This window comes from Dendrobates tinctorius, unplaced genomic scaffold (assembly GCF_039654945.1).
Source record: "Dendrobates tinctorius isolate UK_male_01 unplaced genomic scaffold, ASM3965494v1 ptg000144l, whole genome shotgun sequence".
Lineage (NCBI taxonomy): Eukaryota > Metazoa > Chordata > Amphibia > Anura > Dendrobatidae > Dendrobates > Dendrobates tinctorius.
In genome coordinates, this window is record NW_027361811.1 from 1,239,512 (window position 1) to 1,256,956 (window position 17,445).

At 43.7% G+C, this 17,445-nt stretch overlaps 1 protein-coding gene across 3 annotated transcripts in view; it reads right to left on the bottom strand.

The window, feature by feature from the left end:
* The window catches only part of ERCC6L2 (ERCC excision repair 6 like 2), a 243,374-nt gene that overhangs the window by 41,931 nt on the left and 183,998 nt on the right, over positions 1 to 17,445 (bottom strand). For 2 of the 3 annotated variants that reach the window (XM_073545954.1, XM_073545955.1), the window contains one exon: positions 16,850 to 17,004. In XM_073545954.1, the coding sequence (XP_073402055.1) occupies positions 16,850 to 17,004 (155 nt within the window). Of the gene's footprint in view, positions 1 to 3,275; positions 7,607 to 16,849; positions 17,005 to 17,445 lie in introns of those variants that run through there. The other variant, XM_073545956.1, reaches the window with a different exon arrangement.

Below are 17,445 nucleotides of genomic sequence, written 5' to 3' on the forward strand. Positions count from 1 at the left end.
GCCCCTGAGCGAAAATTTCCATTAATTAAAAAACAAAAATCAACTGGAAATTAAAAAAAAGAGACAACTTTAATATGTATTAAATATTGCCATGAAACTAAACATAATATATCATTTTATTATATGCATCTATAACTATACTTAATGCAGTGGTCCCCAATCACCTCCAGTTTGCAGCCCCTTGCTCTGAGTGTCACCATAGGAGTCCTTAGCTGTAGCCATGAGCACTACAAATTTACATCACAGCCGACATTTTCTAAACACTGCCAATTTAGACGGCATAACACCAAAGTTACATTTCACAAGCTATAAAGGGTTGGAAAGCTTTGTTGTAAATGATCTATTATACATTGCTTATATAGTGCCATTGGGGCTCACAATCTATCAGTATGTCTATGGAGTGTTGGATGAAACCGGAGAACCCGGAGGAAATCCACGCAAGCACGGGGAGAACACACTAACAAATGTTGTCCTTGGTGGGATTTGAACCCAGGACCCCAGTGCTACAAGGCTGCAGTGCTAACCAGGGCCATGGATTGAGTAAGCCAAACCTCCGACTCCAACTCTGACTTCTCAATTTCAATGACACTGACTCCGCGACTCTGACTCCCTCATACCAGGGCTGTGGAGTCGGTAAGCCAAACCTCCGTCTTAAACTCCTCAATTTCCATGACACCGACTCTGACGCCACCAAAATGGGCTCCTATTCCACAGCCCTGGTGCTAACCACTGAGCCACCGTGCTGTCTATTATGTAACTACTAGATGGTGGCCCGATTCTATCGCATCGGGTATTCTAGAGTCTCTGTTAAAATAAAAAAGTGATATACTCACTTTCCGACGGCCCCCGGACTCTTTCTCTCCTCTCACCACGCTCCCGGCATCTTCCGGTCCCAGTAATGCTTAGCGCGAAACACCGCTGATGACGTCACTCTCTCGTGAGAGTGACGTCATCTCCGGCCCTTCTTGCTAAGCATTACTGGGACCGGAAGATGCCGGGAGCGTGGTGAGAGGAGGGACAGAGTCTGGGGGTCGTCGGAAGGTGAGTATATAACTATTTTTTATTTTTACAGAGACTCTAGAATACCCGATGCGATAGAATCGGGCCACCATCTAGTGCATTATACTCCTGTTACACCCAGAGCTGCTGTCACCTAATGTATTGCACTCCAGTTACACCCAGAGCTGCTGTCACTGTTCTGCTGCTATCTAATATATTGTACTCCAGTTACTCCCAGAGCTGCAGTCACTGTTCTGCTTTTACATAATGTATTGTAGTCCAGTTACACCCAGAGCTGCAGTCACCGTTCTGCTCTTACCTAATGTATTATACTGTTACAGCCAGAGCTGCAGTCACTGTTCAGATCTTACCAAATGTATTGTACTCAAGTTACACCAAGAGCTGCAGTCACTGTTCTGCTGTTACCTAATGTATTGTAGTCCAGTTACACCCAGATCTGTAGTCACTGTTCTGCTGTTACCTAATGTACTCCTGTTACACCCAGAGCTGCAGCCACTGTTCTGCTGTTACCTAATGTAGTGTACTCCAGTTACACCCAGATCTGCAGTCACTGTTCTGCTGTTATCTAATGTATTGTACTCCAGTTACTCCCAGAGCTGCAGTCACTGTTCTGCTTTTACCTAAAGTATTGTAGTCCAGTTACACCCAGAGCTGCAGTCACTGTTCTGCTGTTACCTAATGTATTGTACTCCAGTTACACCCAGATCTGCAGTCACTGTTCTGCTTTTACCTAATGTACAAAACCTACAAAAGACAAAATGAAAAAACCCTGCTATAATTAAATAAGTAAAAAGCAAAAGTGCATTTAAATCATACAGAGTTCTTAGTAATACTGTATTTGATCAAACATAGCATAAAAGCCGTCCCACCATCGACAAGGTGACTCTGTGGTCGGGGTGGTCCTACACTGTCTAGTATTAATAACCTTATCATGTGTCAAAATTGACGTCTGTGTGAATAAGGGCAGACAAGGACCGGGTCCCAACCACTGGACATCAGTCAGGGGAAGCCTTTAAATACAATTTCCAGCTCAGGAGAGGGAGGCCACAACCCAGCTTGCACAGAATGCAAAAATAACTGCCGTGACCAATCAGCAAGGCGGGATTTCCATTACAGACAGAATTAGACAATTATATAGTAGACTAGATGGTCGCCCAATTCTATCGCATCAGGTATTCTAGAGTCTGTTAAAATAAAAAATAGTTATATACTCACCTTCCGACGGCCCCATGACTCTTTCTCTCCTCTCCATGCTCCTGGCATCTTCCGGTCCCAGTAATGCTTTGCGCGAAACACCGCTGATGACGTCGCGCTCACTTGAGAGTGACGTCATCTCCGGCCCTTCTCGCTAAGCATTACTGGGACCGGAAGATGCCGAGAGCGTGGTGAGAGGCGGGACAGAGTCCGGGGGCCGTCGGAAGGTGAGTATATAACTATTTTTTATTTTAACAGACTCTAGAATACCCGATGTGATAGAATCGGGCCACCATCTAGTGTATTATACTCCTGTTACACCCAGAGCTGCTGTCACTGTTCTGCTGTTATCTAATGTATTGTACTCCAGTTAATCCCAGAGCTGCAGTCACTGTTCTGCTTTTACCTAATGTATTGTACTCCAGTTACACCCAGATCTGCAGTCACTGTTCTGCTGTTACCTAATGTACTCCTGTTACACCCAGAGCTGCAGTTACTGTTCTGCTTTTACCTAATGTATTGTAGTCCAGTTACACCCAGAGCTGCAGTCACCGTTCTGCTCTTACCTAATGTATTATACTCCTGTTACAGCCAGAGCTGCAGTCACTGTTCAGATCTTACCAAATGTATTGTACTCAAGTTACACCCAGAGCTGCAGTCACTGTTCTGTTCTTACCTAATGTATTGTACACAAGTTACACCCAGAGCTGCAGTCACTGTTGTGCTCTTACCTAATGTATTGTACGCAAGTTACACCCAGAGCTGCAGTCACTGTTCTGCTGCTACCTAATGTACTCCTGTTACACCCAGAGCTGCAGTCACTGTTCTGCTCTTACCTAATGTATTATACTCCTGTTACAGCCAGAGCTGCAGTCTCTGTTTTGCTCTTACCTAATGTATTGTATGCAAGTTACACCCAGAGCTGCAGTCACTGTTCTGCTCTTACCTAATGTATTGTACGCAAGTTACACCCAGAGCTGCAGTCACTGTTCTGCTGTTACCTAATGTAGTGTACTCCAGTTACACCCAGATCTGCAGTCACTGTTCTGCTGTTACCTAATGTATAGTACTCCAGTTACACCCAGAGCTGCAGTCACTGTTCTGCTGTTACCTAATGTAGTATACTCCAGTTACACCCAGATCTGCAGTCACTGTTCTGCTGTTACCTAATGTATTGTACTCCAGTTACACCCAGAGCTGCTGTCACTGTTCTGCTGTTATCTAATGTATTGTACTCCAGTTACTCCCAGAGCTGCAGTCACTGTTCTGCATTTACCTAATGCATTGTAGTCCAGTTACACCCAGAGCTGCAGTCACCGTTCTGCTCTTACCTAATGTATTATACTCCTGCTACAGCCAGAGCTGCAGTCACTGTTCAGATCTTACGTAATGTATTGTACTCCAGTTACACTCAGAGCTGCAGTCACTTTTCTGCTGTCACCTAATGTATTGTACGCAAGTTACACCCAGAGCTGCAGTCACTGTTCTACTGTTACCTAATTACCTAATGTATTGTACTCCAGAATATGTACAGGACTGTGCCTGTGTAATGAGCGACGCAGCAGTGATGCCTTTAAAGGCTGTAATGTGCCTGTACAGTAAGCAATGCAGCCGTGTTGCCGCGACGACTAAGCAACTGTCGCTGATTGGTCGCGGCCTAATCAGCAAGGCGGGATTTCCATTACAGACAGACAGACAGAATTAGACAATTATATAGTAGATGATTGAAGTTGAAAGAAACAAATGCTCTTTCAAGCAATATGATGTTAATCTTTCTAAGTGGTTTCATTGTTTCCTCTTTCTAGCGACTGCTGCTCTGTATAGATATAAAGCGGTGCAAATGTAACAAAAAAGGTATTAGGATTTGTAATGGCTTGATACCTCACCAGTCCAGTCTTGCCAACGATTTGTAAATCTTTAATGGGCCCTAACTTTGTTCCCTTTTAAAAAGTATTGCACATGAAGCAACAATGCGCTTTATTTACACATCTGTTCAAACAGAAGAGATGAAAACACATTTATAGGAATTACATCCAAATCCTACAAAATTTGAAAGTCACTCACTTGTCTCTACAAGGGGAAAAAAAAAAACAAAAAAAGAAGAAAACCCAAAAGACTGTAAAAACATGTATTGTAAATAAGTCAACACAGATGGCATATGTACTCAAAAGAATAATAAAAAAAAATAGAGCTTTTAATTGCATTTGTGAAAACATGTTAGGGAACTCTCACTCTTTGCAATTCATCTGGTCAAGGATTTTTGCCTGGGGAGACAAAATGTTACAGTAAACATACGGTAATATTGTAAGATTTAATTCTGGTGTAAGCCTCAGGCAACCATGAATTATCCTTGAATTGTCTTAAATCAGCATTCTGGGATCCATGCCAATCAGTTCCAAGACCTACCACACACTCACACTGAAAGAGAGTTCATTTAACTGTCTGTTGTGCTGCCAGTGAAAAGCGATCGCTCTAATATCTTCATTTTCAGCAGCCCATTTGACAATCTGTCGCTTGATAAAGAGATCTAAGGACGGTATTTTGGGTGGTATAATTTGCTCCTATACAAGGCAGATGTTCCCGGACTGCAAGATTCTAATTTATTCCATTCTTCTTTCATTCCGCCCGGCTTTCAAGTCAAAGCTATTTTTGCAAAACAAAGATTTATAACCACATAAACGTCCATTGCAATTTGTGCAAGACACCGTAATTCCTTAGCAATATATTGCCTTGTAATGATGGTGAGCTCATTCAGATGTCAGGTTTTTTGACGTACGAAAAAAAACAATCCTACATTCACCAGTGATTTTGTTCAGCGTTTCGGCAGATTTTCATCCATCCGAGTTTGGTCCAAGTCTCATCGGTTTTTCTGGGATTTTTAAAAAATAATTCTCTACCTTTGCTCATCTAGCAGTCTGTGACAAATGAGGATGGCTTCCAAAAAAAATAAAAATAAATAAATCAGATATGTGAACTGCCCTAAAGACTATACTACGGGGTGGGCCATCTATATGGATACACCTAAATAAAATGGGAATGGTTGGTGATATCAACTTCCTGTTTGTGGCACATTAGTACATGGGTGGTGACCATGGCGGCCATTTTGAAGTCAGCCATTTTGGATCCAACTTTATAAATGGCCCACCCAGGTCTATCCATATAAATGGCCCACCCAGGTCTATCCATATAAATGGCCCACCCAGGTCTATCCATATAAAAGGCCCACTTTGTCATTATGAGTTCTATACGTGAAAAACACAGATAGCACCCATGCTTAAAAAACGGACGTGTGAATGAGCCCTAACAGTTTTTTTTTAGTAATGGGGTCATTGGAAAAATCTTCAGTGCTACCAGGTATTTGTGAGCTGTTGTTATGACGGCCATGTAACCCCAAAACGATGCTATTATAATGAGATAGAGTGGCAAAAGAAGCGATACTTATCTGATGAATCCCTCGCCACCCCAGCACTCCTCATCGGCCATCCATTTACTTTCATGCAGTGATTATGTGCCGTGATGCAGAGGTGGACGGTACAAGATCGCTTAGGTCAATGACTGGCTGCAGCAGTCTTTTGTGGGAAGAAGGTATGCAACTGCCGCTAGGATAGAAATAGAGGCGCTGGCTGGAGAGCTGGGGTAGCAGAAGGTTTATCAGATAAGTTTAACCCCTTCAAATTGTAGCCAATTTCCATTTTTTTTTTTTCATTTTTGTATTTTTCCTCCCATAATTTTTTTATTTTCCCATCCAATTAGCCATATGAGGGCTTGTTTTTTTGGAAAACAAATTGTCCTTTTGAATGGCACCATTCATTTTATCATATGATGCACTGGAAGGTGGGAAAAAATTCCAAGTGCGTCCAAATTGCAAATAAAAAGTGCAATTCCACAATTGTTTTTAGGGAGGTTTATTTGCTATGTCCACTACACAGTAAAACTGTCAGTACGATGTATCAGATGAGAAACATGTCGCCATTTTCCGAGACCCATAAAGTTTTCGATTTTTGGGATATGGGGCTGTGTGAGGCATTATGCATTTATGTTCTTATTGATACCATTTTGAGGTAGATACAATGTTTTGATCGCCTCTTACTGCATTTTATTGCAACGTTGCTGCGACCAAATAACCATAATTCTGGGATTTTGATCTTTTTTTCTCGTTATGATGTTTACCATCGGATTAATTTTATATTTTGATAGAATGGACTTTTACGAAGAGAGTGATACCAAATGTATTTTTTAATTGCTTTATTTTTATCAGGGCTAAGGGGGTGATCTGAACATTAATATTATTTTATTTTTTTTCCACATTTTACTGTATTTCTTAGTCTTGAACTTGGGACTTGAACCTGTGATCACCTGATTTCTTGTACTATACAACGCCATGCTGCAGCACTGCTATGTATAGTGGGAATCACGGTCTCCTATGAAGGTCAGCTACAGGCAAGGGGGTCTTCAGCAGACCTGTCATGGCAACCCATTGGCGCCTCGCCATTAAATCACGGGCGCTCCAATGGATACATACAATGAAGCTCCTCCTACTGGTGTGTGTTAAATGTTGGGGAGGGGTTAAATCCCTGATTGAAGTTATATTTACCCAAAAATTGCACCTAAAAAATCTAATAAAAACCTAAGACGTATGTAATTATAAAAGTGGGGGCTGTCCTGATGGTCTACTTAAATGAAAAATGTCAGATGACAACTGCAGCCAATCATTAGCTCCTGGTCATTTGCAGATTTCACTGTTCTGTCAGAGAGGAATAAACACTGTTCTTCCTGAGCTTGAAGGAACAGCGAAGCTTTGTTTTTTCATGCTGGAGCTATTAAAAAGGATTGTTCAGTAGTGGACAACCTTTGTAATAGACAGTTATCATACATACTTTATATGTCACACGTAAATATGTATGACTTCACAGTACGTGTTAAAAAAAGGAATAAATAGCCAATATTTTTGGCTCCAATTATCACATTAAAATTACTTTAAAGAATATTTACAATCCGATAATTACTTTTAATTAAAAAGGAAATTGGAATATGGGTGTTAGCCATCAAACCTGTTCTCTACTGAAATAAGTTGACTTTTTTTTATACACTTTGAATGTTTTACATTTGATATGTTCAACTTCATGAGTGGCCTTAGAATAAAGGTCGAATTTTTAAATCAAATTCATTTTGCGTCCAAATATCTTTGTTGACTCCACTCAGATTTTTTCTTAAAGAGGTTTTCTGGTTTCAGGAAACCCATGACCCAGACGCCGTGTGCTTTACTTGTCTTCCCTGCGTCCGGCGCAAAGTGTCCACCATTGCTCCTGTGGGACCTGTGATTGTCTGAAGTGCAGCTGTCATGTTGAAAGCACAGCAGCCAATTGGGAAGCAGAAGAAGATAACTCGGGACCTGGGAAGAATGATTAAAGCACAGTTTTTGTGTTTAAAAAAAAAACAAAAAAACAAAAACCTGCAACTGGGGTTGGTAGTTTTCTGAAAGAGAGAAACAAAACTTATCCAGTAGGAAACAATGGGAGCAGATTTGCTATCAGTTTATCTCCAATGGCATCAGATGTGATGTAACCCACCCTAGGCTTAGAAGGTCCCTTACATTCACAGGCCAGCAAGTCTGCAAGTTACAGATATGACGGTCTCTGTGCAGCTCTGCGCACAAGTTATGCGCCATTGAAACTAGCAATGTCTTGTCTGCAAAAAGGTTGAGACTAGTGGAAGCTAGCAATTTTTTTTCAAAACATGTAAGGGTTTCCCTGAGGCACATAAATAATTGTCATGGGTTCTTTAGCAGTAATAAGTATGTAAATTAATGTTTGAGTCTTAAAAATTGCAGCAATTCCAGTGATATACAGCAGAAGTATGAATTTAGCTCTGGGCAATACCACATGATGCAACACTTAGAACTATAGAAGGGTATGGGCACACGGTCAGGAATTGGCAGCGCTTTGGACGCAGCACATGTCTGCTCCATCCAAAGCGCTGCCGGCTTTTGATCGCAGGTGATTCCGCATGTGTTCCCCGATCCGTGCAGATTCGCTGTGTCCAATACATTCTATGGGTGAAATTTCTCTAGCGGAGGCTAGTGTCTCTACAAGACAAATAGACATGCTGCGGTCTGGAGAGACGAGCCACAGAGAGACGCGCCACATGTCAGTCCAAGCGGGTGAGCCGCAGGCATCTGTGCACGCATAGTGGGCACACTATGTTGTAACATCTGGACGCTGCGGGAGCATCCAACCGATTACTGATCGTGGGCACCTACCTTGAAAGATATGGAATCCAATCCATGATGGGCATATGCCTTAGGTGTTTGTTATGAAACCATCACAAGTACAATAAAACTTTGTTTTAAGCACAATAAATCATAAAGCTGTAGTCCAATAATTTGTCATGACACAAGTAGTCTACTACTTCTAGAATGTGACCATGGACAGCGTGTTTGGTCCTTCATTCTTCTTCTGTATCCCTCACTTGCCATTACTAAAGTAGAGAGCGACATCAGCAAAAGAAGACAGGGAGGAGAAGGTGCCCAGCGACAGGCAATATCCGTACACACGCGCGCACACGCCGACAGCATTCAGGCAGTGCTCGCTCTTGGAAGCAAGCACTGTCAATTGGAAACGCAGAAAGCCCCAAAATGCAATGAGAAGGCACAACGGTTGCACCAAACTCTTGGCCATACCAAGGGTGCACTGAAGCCCCCCTTATTTGCATATGAAATAAAAGTTATTTTCTCAGGCAGTGTACCAGTAACAAGTACAGTGCTAGGATGCTTTTTGTAGGGCTATGTAACCTACAAAACTGTATAGACTATTTAAAATATATTTTGTGGGGGATGGACTCCCAGTGTCTTGCTGAGGGAGTAACTCCAGTGTTAGGGGGGTAATCCAGGTCTATATTAGTTATTTGGCTCATAATAAAACTACCAGGCAGGTAGTGGCCTGCTACCTGCATGTTCTATCTGGCCGCGGCTTACAGTGGTCACTTACCGCTCTTACCAGCGATTCAGCTGCACCACTTCAATAGAGCAGTTCTTTGACCTCCAAGCTGCGCTGTTGAAGGGGTGTGAATGCTGACTTCACGCTGATAACAGTCAGCTTCCCGCAGATAGGCAGCATCATGACAACAGCTGTCCCATTGCATCAACAGAGTAGCTTGGAAGAGAATCCGTTGATCTGTCGACGAGACATTGTGGCAGTCTACTACATCTGAGTGTCAGTCTCCAGTAGGTGTACACTCCTGAAAATGAGGCACAACAGAGCGCACGTTTGCTCTGCCCGCACCATTATAGTCTATGGCCTGTCAGTGGATACGTCCGAATCCCAATTTGCTGGAGAGGTGGGGTGTTTTTCAAGGCCAAACAAGAACCACGAACGTGAAGATAAGCGCAATGTGAAAGCACCCTAATTTATTTTCTTTTCCATTTCATTATGGCATATCCTTTGGTTTCACATTATATATAAATGAGTATTAAAGGGGTTGTCAGGTCCAAATTGCTAAGTCTGCATTCACTCTGTTTAACTGCAGACTTATAAATCCCCCCAGCGTACGCACTGTGTGTTGTGGGGATTCGCCGGTTTCTGAGCACAGACCGCAGGCTATGTATGTGTTATACATACTCCCGGCCAGAGGGCATGGTCTCGCTCCATACACTTGTATTAAGTGAGGCCGCGCCCCGACTAGTGTTGCGGCCATCCAGTGGGTGTGGCTGACTAGAGGGCGCAGCCTCACTCAATAGAGTTGTATGGCGTGAGGTTGCGCCCACTGGATGGGTTCTGGCCGGGAGTATGTATAACACATACATAAATACCGTTCAGTTCTGGCTCTGAAACCAACAAATCCCCGCAGCACACAGTGCATGCTCTGGGGGGAATCATAAGTCTGCAGTCACACAACGAGACTGCAGACCTATTGATTTGGACAGGACAACCCCTTTAACGTTGAATAAGGTAACGTTTTGCCAGTACATAAGACTGTACAACCCTTTCATAAAAGCTTTTAGAGAAGATACATTTAGCAAAATGAAAGAAGCAGACTGGATGAATGAGAAATGATTATTTACAAGAACGCCTTTTGTATATCCAGTAGTCGTAGTGCCCTGCATATATAATGATGACAGCAAGCTTAGTGCTTTCATTTACACCACACTGCAATAACATAAAGAGGGGTTTACTAATATTCCAGCTTTAACTACAAAGCATCCTGTTATACGTCTGTCAGAAAGAGAGCCAAGTGTCGGTCATCCCGTTAGAAGGATTACGCTCTTCTTTTCTAGCGATCCTTGTACCGATTTATAAAAAGTCTAGATATGGATTCTGAGTGCCGAGCTCCCTCTGCACTTGGGCTTGAGCGCTTACTACAGAGGTCGCATGTGACAAGCTGGAAGGAAACCGAGAGGACTGCAACCTTCCCCCATTTCGGTCACCACATTTCAGTTGCCATGGTAATTAATCCTGAATTCAATGGTTGTCTTTGTACATTTCTTTTCAGCAAAACTTTATGTAAACTTAAATGAAAATTAAGCAACTGATTGAAAAAACTTGTATATGACTGTCGGGTACAGTACTGAGGTTGTGACCAACAGGCTATGTATATTTAAGTAGTAATGTAATACTAACTCAGGATAAACTCTTTTCCATAATGCTCCTCTGGCTCATAACTAATTATTCAATGAAGACTTTGCTTCAGAATGACATTCCGATTTTTTTCTGTAGTAAAACGAAAAGTCCATGGGGATGGCTCCTGTAATATTATACTTTATGTCTTTAAAGGGAACATATCAATTTAATAATGCTGCCCAAACCACAAGCAGCATGAATCAGATCCTGGCTGTACGTTTCAGAGAAAACATAGCTTACCGGGAACCTGCTGCCAGTTTTTTGCTCTATTCCATCTGCAATCAGCACAATGTTTTGATTCTAGTGATGGGTCACTTACTGTGCTGCTTGCTGAAGTTTTGCTAAAATCCCTGTTTTATCTACTGCAGACCAATCATTTCTATGAATGCTGAAGACACCACTGGCAGCCTTCTGTGTACACTGTGAAGCTACCAATTAGTAGTGGGGAAGGGGTATTACAAAGTATGGAGGACTACACAACCCGAAAACACATGTCTTCAGAAGAGCCTAAAGCCCGTCATCTCACTACTGGTGATGGGGAACTCAGACGAGGGGTTCAAGAGAGGCCTGGAAGTCTTCCTGGAGCGTAACAATATTGTATCTTACAGATATTGTTAGGTTCTTTAAAAGGACATACATCTGGGGATTTATTCTGACGGAATAATAAGCTGAACTGGATGGACAAATGGCTTTTTTCGGCCTTGCTAACTATGTTACTATGCTACCACCGGAGCTGCTTGAATCAGGAGACCTATTGTCTTCTCCCCATTACCCAGTAGCAGGGTCCTCTCACGCTCTATACCAGTCTGTCACAGTTACTTTATTTACAGGATTATCTATATATAATCGTCTTATTGTGTCTGTCTCTCTAACCGAAATTCCGTGGCGCTGAATGGTCGCGGCTGCCAGGCCGCAACCAATCAGCACCAGACGCAGCTGTTTGTAACAGTAAGCTGCGCCTGCCGCTGATTGGTTGCGGCCGCCAGACTGCGACCAATCAGCGGCAGAAGCAGTCGGGCGCAGCGCTCAATCGGGTGCAGGGCTCTGTAAAAAAAAGAGAATTAAAATAAAAAAAAGGTTATACTCACCTTCCGATGGCCTGCGATCTCCACGGTCCCAGTAATGCTATGCACCTTAGACCGGAGATGTCACTTTCGCGAGAGCGCAACGCCATCAGCAATGTTTCACGCAAAGCATTACTGGGACCGCGATGCCAGGCGCGTGGAGTGGAGATCACGGGCCGTCGGAAGATGAGTATATAACTATTTTTTATTTTAACAGAGACCATGCATACCAGGAAAGGGGGGGTGGACGGGACCATGCATACCAGGAAAGGGGGGTGACAGGACCATGCATATCAGGAAAGGGGGGTGAGGGGGACCACACACACCAGGAAAGGGGGGTGCGGGTGACCATACATACCAGTAAAGGGGGGTGAGGGGACCATGCATACCAGGAAAGGGGGGGTGAGGGGGACCATGCATACCAGCAAAGGGGGGGACCATGCATACTAGCAAAGGGGGGTGAGGGAGACCATGCATACCAGGAAAGGGGGGTGAGGGTGACCATGCATTCCAGGAAAGGGGGGTGAGGGGGACCATGCATATCAAGATAGGGGGGTGAGGGTGACCATGCATACCAGCATAGGGGGGTGAGGGTGACCATGCATACCAGGATAGGGGGGTGAGGGTGACCATGCATTCCAGGATTGGAGGGTGAGGGGACCATGCATACCAGGAAAGGGGGGTGAGGGGGATCATGCATACCAGGAAAGGGGGGTGAGGGGACCATGCATACCAGGAAAGGGGGGGGGTGACGGGACCATGCATACCAGAAAAGGGGGTGACGGGACCATGCATACCAGGAAAGGGGGGGGAGGGGGACCATGCATACCAGGAAAGGGGGGTGAGGGGACCATGTATACCAGGAAAGGTGGGGTGACGGGACCATGCATACCAGGAAAGGGGGGTGAGGGGGACCATGCATACCAAGAAAGGGGGGTGAGGGGACCATGCATACCAGGAAAGGGGGGTGACGGGACCATGCATACCAGGAAAGGGAGGTGAGGGGACCATGCATACCAGGAAAGGGGGGTGAGGGGGATCATGCATACCAGGAAAGGGAGGTGAGGGGACCATGCATACCAGGATTGGGGGGTGAGAGGACCATGCATTCCAGGATTGGAGGGTGAGGGGACCATGCATACCAGGAAAGGGGGGTGAGGGGACCATGCATACCAGGAAAGGGAGGGGGTTGGGACCAGGCATACCAGGATTGGGGGGTGAGTGGACCATGCATTCCAGGATTGGAGTGTGAGGGGACCATGCTTACTAGGATTGGGGGGTGAGGGGTACCATGCATTAAAAATAAGTGATAAGTAATAATAGTCTAGCGTTGCTCCTGGCAGGCTTCTGCCAGTACCACTCTAAGTGATTGAAAAGTCTTTCCCTATATACACACATGGCAGAGATCTGTCAATCAAATACAACAATTTTCATGTCTCTACTTAAGACCCCGTCTCACATAGCGAGATCGTTAGCGAGATTGCTGAAACGTCACAGATTTTGTGATGCGCCAGCGATCTCGCTACGTGTGACACATAGCGGCGATCGCCCCCCGCTGGATATCGCTGATCGTGCTCGAATGTCCTAGGCCATTTTTTGATCGTTGGCGTCCCGCTGGCCAGCATGCATCGCTGTGTTTGACGCCGACAAGCGACCTCGTTGGCGAAGCAGAACTCAGGGACGCAGGCGTGAGTCGTCAGAATAGCTGCTGTGTGACAAGGTCCCAACGACTGCAGAGGTCGTTATACGGATCGCCGTATCGTTGCTGCGTCGATGAATAGATCTGCCTGTTTGACAAATTACTAGCGACCATGTAGCGACGCACCAGCGATCCTTACCAGGTCGTATCGCTGTCGGGATCGCTGGAGCGTCGCTATGTGAAACGGGACACTTAGGGAAAGACCAGTCAATCACCAAGAGTGATGTGAGGAGAAACCAGCTAGGCGCTGCTCCGAACTATTCACATCTCTCCCTATGGTCCCTGGCCGGCAATCGGGCAGATACGCTGTGATACATCTTTCCGTGGTTTGGGCAGCAAACCAGCTCATACAATGCAATAAGAATCTAAAACTCTTTGTACTGCTCTTTAAAGACATACAGTTGTGGCAAAAAGTATTGACACCCCTGCAATTTTGTCAGATAATACTCAGTTTCTTCCTGAAAATGATTGCAAACACAAATTCTTTGGTATTATTATCTTCATTTAATTTGTCTTAAATGAAAAAACACAAAAGAGAATGAAGCAAAAAGCAAAACATTGATCATTTCACACAAAACTCCAAAAATGGGCCAGACAAAAGTATTGGCACCCTCAGCCTAATACTTGGTTGCACAACCTTTAGCCAAAATAACTGCGACCAACCACTTCCGGTAACCATCAATGAGTTTCTTACAATGCTCTGCTGGAATTTTAGACCATTCTTCTTTGGCAAACTGCTCCAGGTCCCTGATATTTGAAGGGTGCCTTTTCCAAACTGCCATTTTTAGATCTTTCCACGGGTGTTCTATGGGATTCAGGTCTGGACTCATTGCTGGCCACCTTAGAAGTCTCCAGTGCTTTCTCTCAAACCATTTTCTAGTGCTTTTTGAAGTGTGTTTTGGGTCATTGTCCTGCTGGAAGACCCATGACCTCTGAGGGAGACCCAGCTTTCTCACACTGGGCCCTACATTATGCTGCAAAATTTGTTGGTAGTCTTCAGACTTCATAATGCCATGCACACGGTCAAGCAGTCCAGTGCCAGAGGCAGCAAAGCAACCCCAAAACATCAGGGAACCTCCGCCATGTTTGACTGTAAGGACCGTGTTTTTTTCTTTGAATGCCTCTTTTTTTCTCCTGTAAACGCTATGTTGATGCCTTTGCCCAAAAAGCTCTACTTTTGTCTAATCTGACCAGAGAACATTCTTCCAAAACGTTTTAGGCTTTTATCAGGTAAGTTTTGGCAAACTCCAGCCTGGCTTTTTTATGTCTCGGGGTAAGAAGTGGGGTCTTCCTGGGTCTCCTACCATACAGTCCCTTTTCATTCAGACGCCGACGGATAGTACGGGTTGACACTGTTGTACCCTCGGACTGCAGGGCAGCTTGAACTTGTTTGGATGTTAGTCGAGGTTCTTTATCCAACATCCGCACAGTCTTGCGTTGAAATCTCTTGTCAATTTTTCTTTTCCGTCCACATCTAGGGAGGTTAGCCACAGTGCCATGGGCTTTAAACTTCTTGATGACACTGCACACGGTAGACACAGGAACATTCAGGTCTTTGGAGATGGACTTGTAGCCTTGAGATTGCTCATGCTTCCTCACAATTTGGTTTCTCAAGTCCTCAGACAGTTCTTTGGTCTTCTTTCTTTTCTCCATGCTCAATGTGGTACACACAAGGACACAGGACAGAGGTTGAGTCAACTTTAATCCATGTCAACTGGCTGCAAGTGTGATTTAGTTATTGCCAACACCTGTTAGGTGCCACAGGTAAGTTACAGGTGCTGTTAATTACACAAATTAGAGAAGCATCACATGATTTTTCAAACAGTGCCAATACTTTTGTCCACCCTCTTTTTTTATGTTTGGTGTGGAATTATATCCAATTTGGATTTAGGACAATTCTTTTTGTGTTTTTTCATTTAAGACAAATTAAATGAAGATAATAATGCCAAAGAATTTGTGTTTGCAATAATTTTCAGGAAGAAACTGAGTATTATCTGACAAAATTGCAGGGGTGTCAATACTTTTGGCCACAACTGTATGGACATCATTTAAGGGGTTCTCTCTCACTGAGGATGTCCATCTATCAATCGCTAGGCTAGAATGGCTCCCATTCTGGCAGTGGTACACCATTTATGCACGATATGGTGGGCAAAAAATGCTACATTTCCCCTGTAATAATCTTTTTAATCAGTGCAATATGTCATAAACAAACTTCTTTCTCTGCTTACCATAACCATTCAGTGATGCACTCTCTGTTCTCAATGTATTAACTTTTCCTTAACACACCTAAATGTGGTCAAGGTTCTGCTTGTCCATAAGTACCAATAAAACAAGAATTGTAGCAAAAAAAAATGCACAAAACTGGTCCATACAGCCAATACATGTGCGGTAATAACAACAAGATATAGAAAATGGTCTCAGATTCCAAGGATTCCGCCAAAGTCAATGTCTACAATGGTGGCTTTTTTTCTCTAAAAGGTCTCCATAAGGCAGGTCAAAGTTCAGCCAGTATAGAACACAGTCACGAAAATATATGAAAAAAATGTATTTATATATTTGATTTATTAACCTAAACAAGGAAACACATTTGTTACAAGGTAGCACCAGTGGATGATATTAATTCATTATGCAATAAAAGTAAATTTAGACTTAAAAGGTAAAGAAGTAACCCACATAAAATAAAAATACACTTGTTACCTGGATAGCACTGCTCCACTATCAGCGCCGTGTCTCCCATAAGATATTATGTCACATAACCGCTACAGCCAGCCAGGATAGGCTGCATCGTTCAGTGTTATGTTAAGGCCCCGTCTCACATAGCGAGATCGCTAATTTTGTGACGCAACAGCGATCTCGCTACATGTGACACGCAGCAGCGACCGGCCCCACTGCTGGATATCGCTGATCATGCAGGAATGTCCTGGGCCATTTTTTCGTCGTTGGCGTCCCCGCTGGCCAGCGCGCATCGCTGTGTTTGATCATTGGATTGTTGCTGCGTCGCTGAAGAGATCTGCCTGTTTGGCAACAGCGATCCTGAACGGGTCGTATTGTTTTTGGGATCTCTGGTGCGTCGCTAAGTGAAACGGGACCCTTAGAATGAACATCAGCTCTAACGGAATAATATGGACTGCAGTTGATCAGCGGAGGCTAATAGTTATGTTTTTTTAATTTATGTGGTGCACTCAAGCTGTTAAGAGCGGGCTTTCCAGTAGTGGACAATCCCATTAAATCACTCTACAAAAAGTTGACTCTCTTACCTCTACTGGTTGTGCTGTTATATTGGCCGGAAGCTGGGAAAACTGATTAAACTCAAAAACATCTCGTACCGCCCAACGGCTCATGTGATTCTCTGCTTTACTTGATCCAACCACTTTTTGATTTGAATGAACATAGGCAACTTCTGCAACTCCATCTAAATGATATAAATATTGTAAAGCCATTTGGAAACACCACTTTTGTCACTTTATGGAAGTTATGATAGACTAATGAAATAGTTTTAAAATTAGAGAAAACTGTCAACTGAAAAATAAAAACTAACTTTCGGATATATTCTTGTCACAAGGTGTCATTCACTGGAATATGCTCCCTTTTTCCTCAACCTCACACCAACTGGTAGAATGATGAGATTTTGACTGTCATGATATTCTCTGAAGAGGAGCAGAACAGCTGCATATACCATACAGGGGACAACCAATCACTCAGATTTGGGGGTTTTATCATCACTGGTCCCTAATGTTTTTGAGATGGCTTTAAGAACAGTATACTATTTTTGCTACGACTTGTGTCAACAGTAGCGGGTCATGTAAAAACAATGCTATATTCATTGTCTCAATGACTATATTTGAGAACTGGG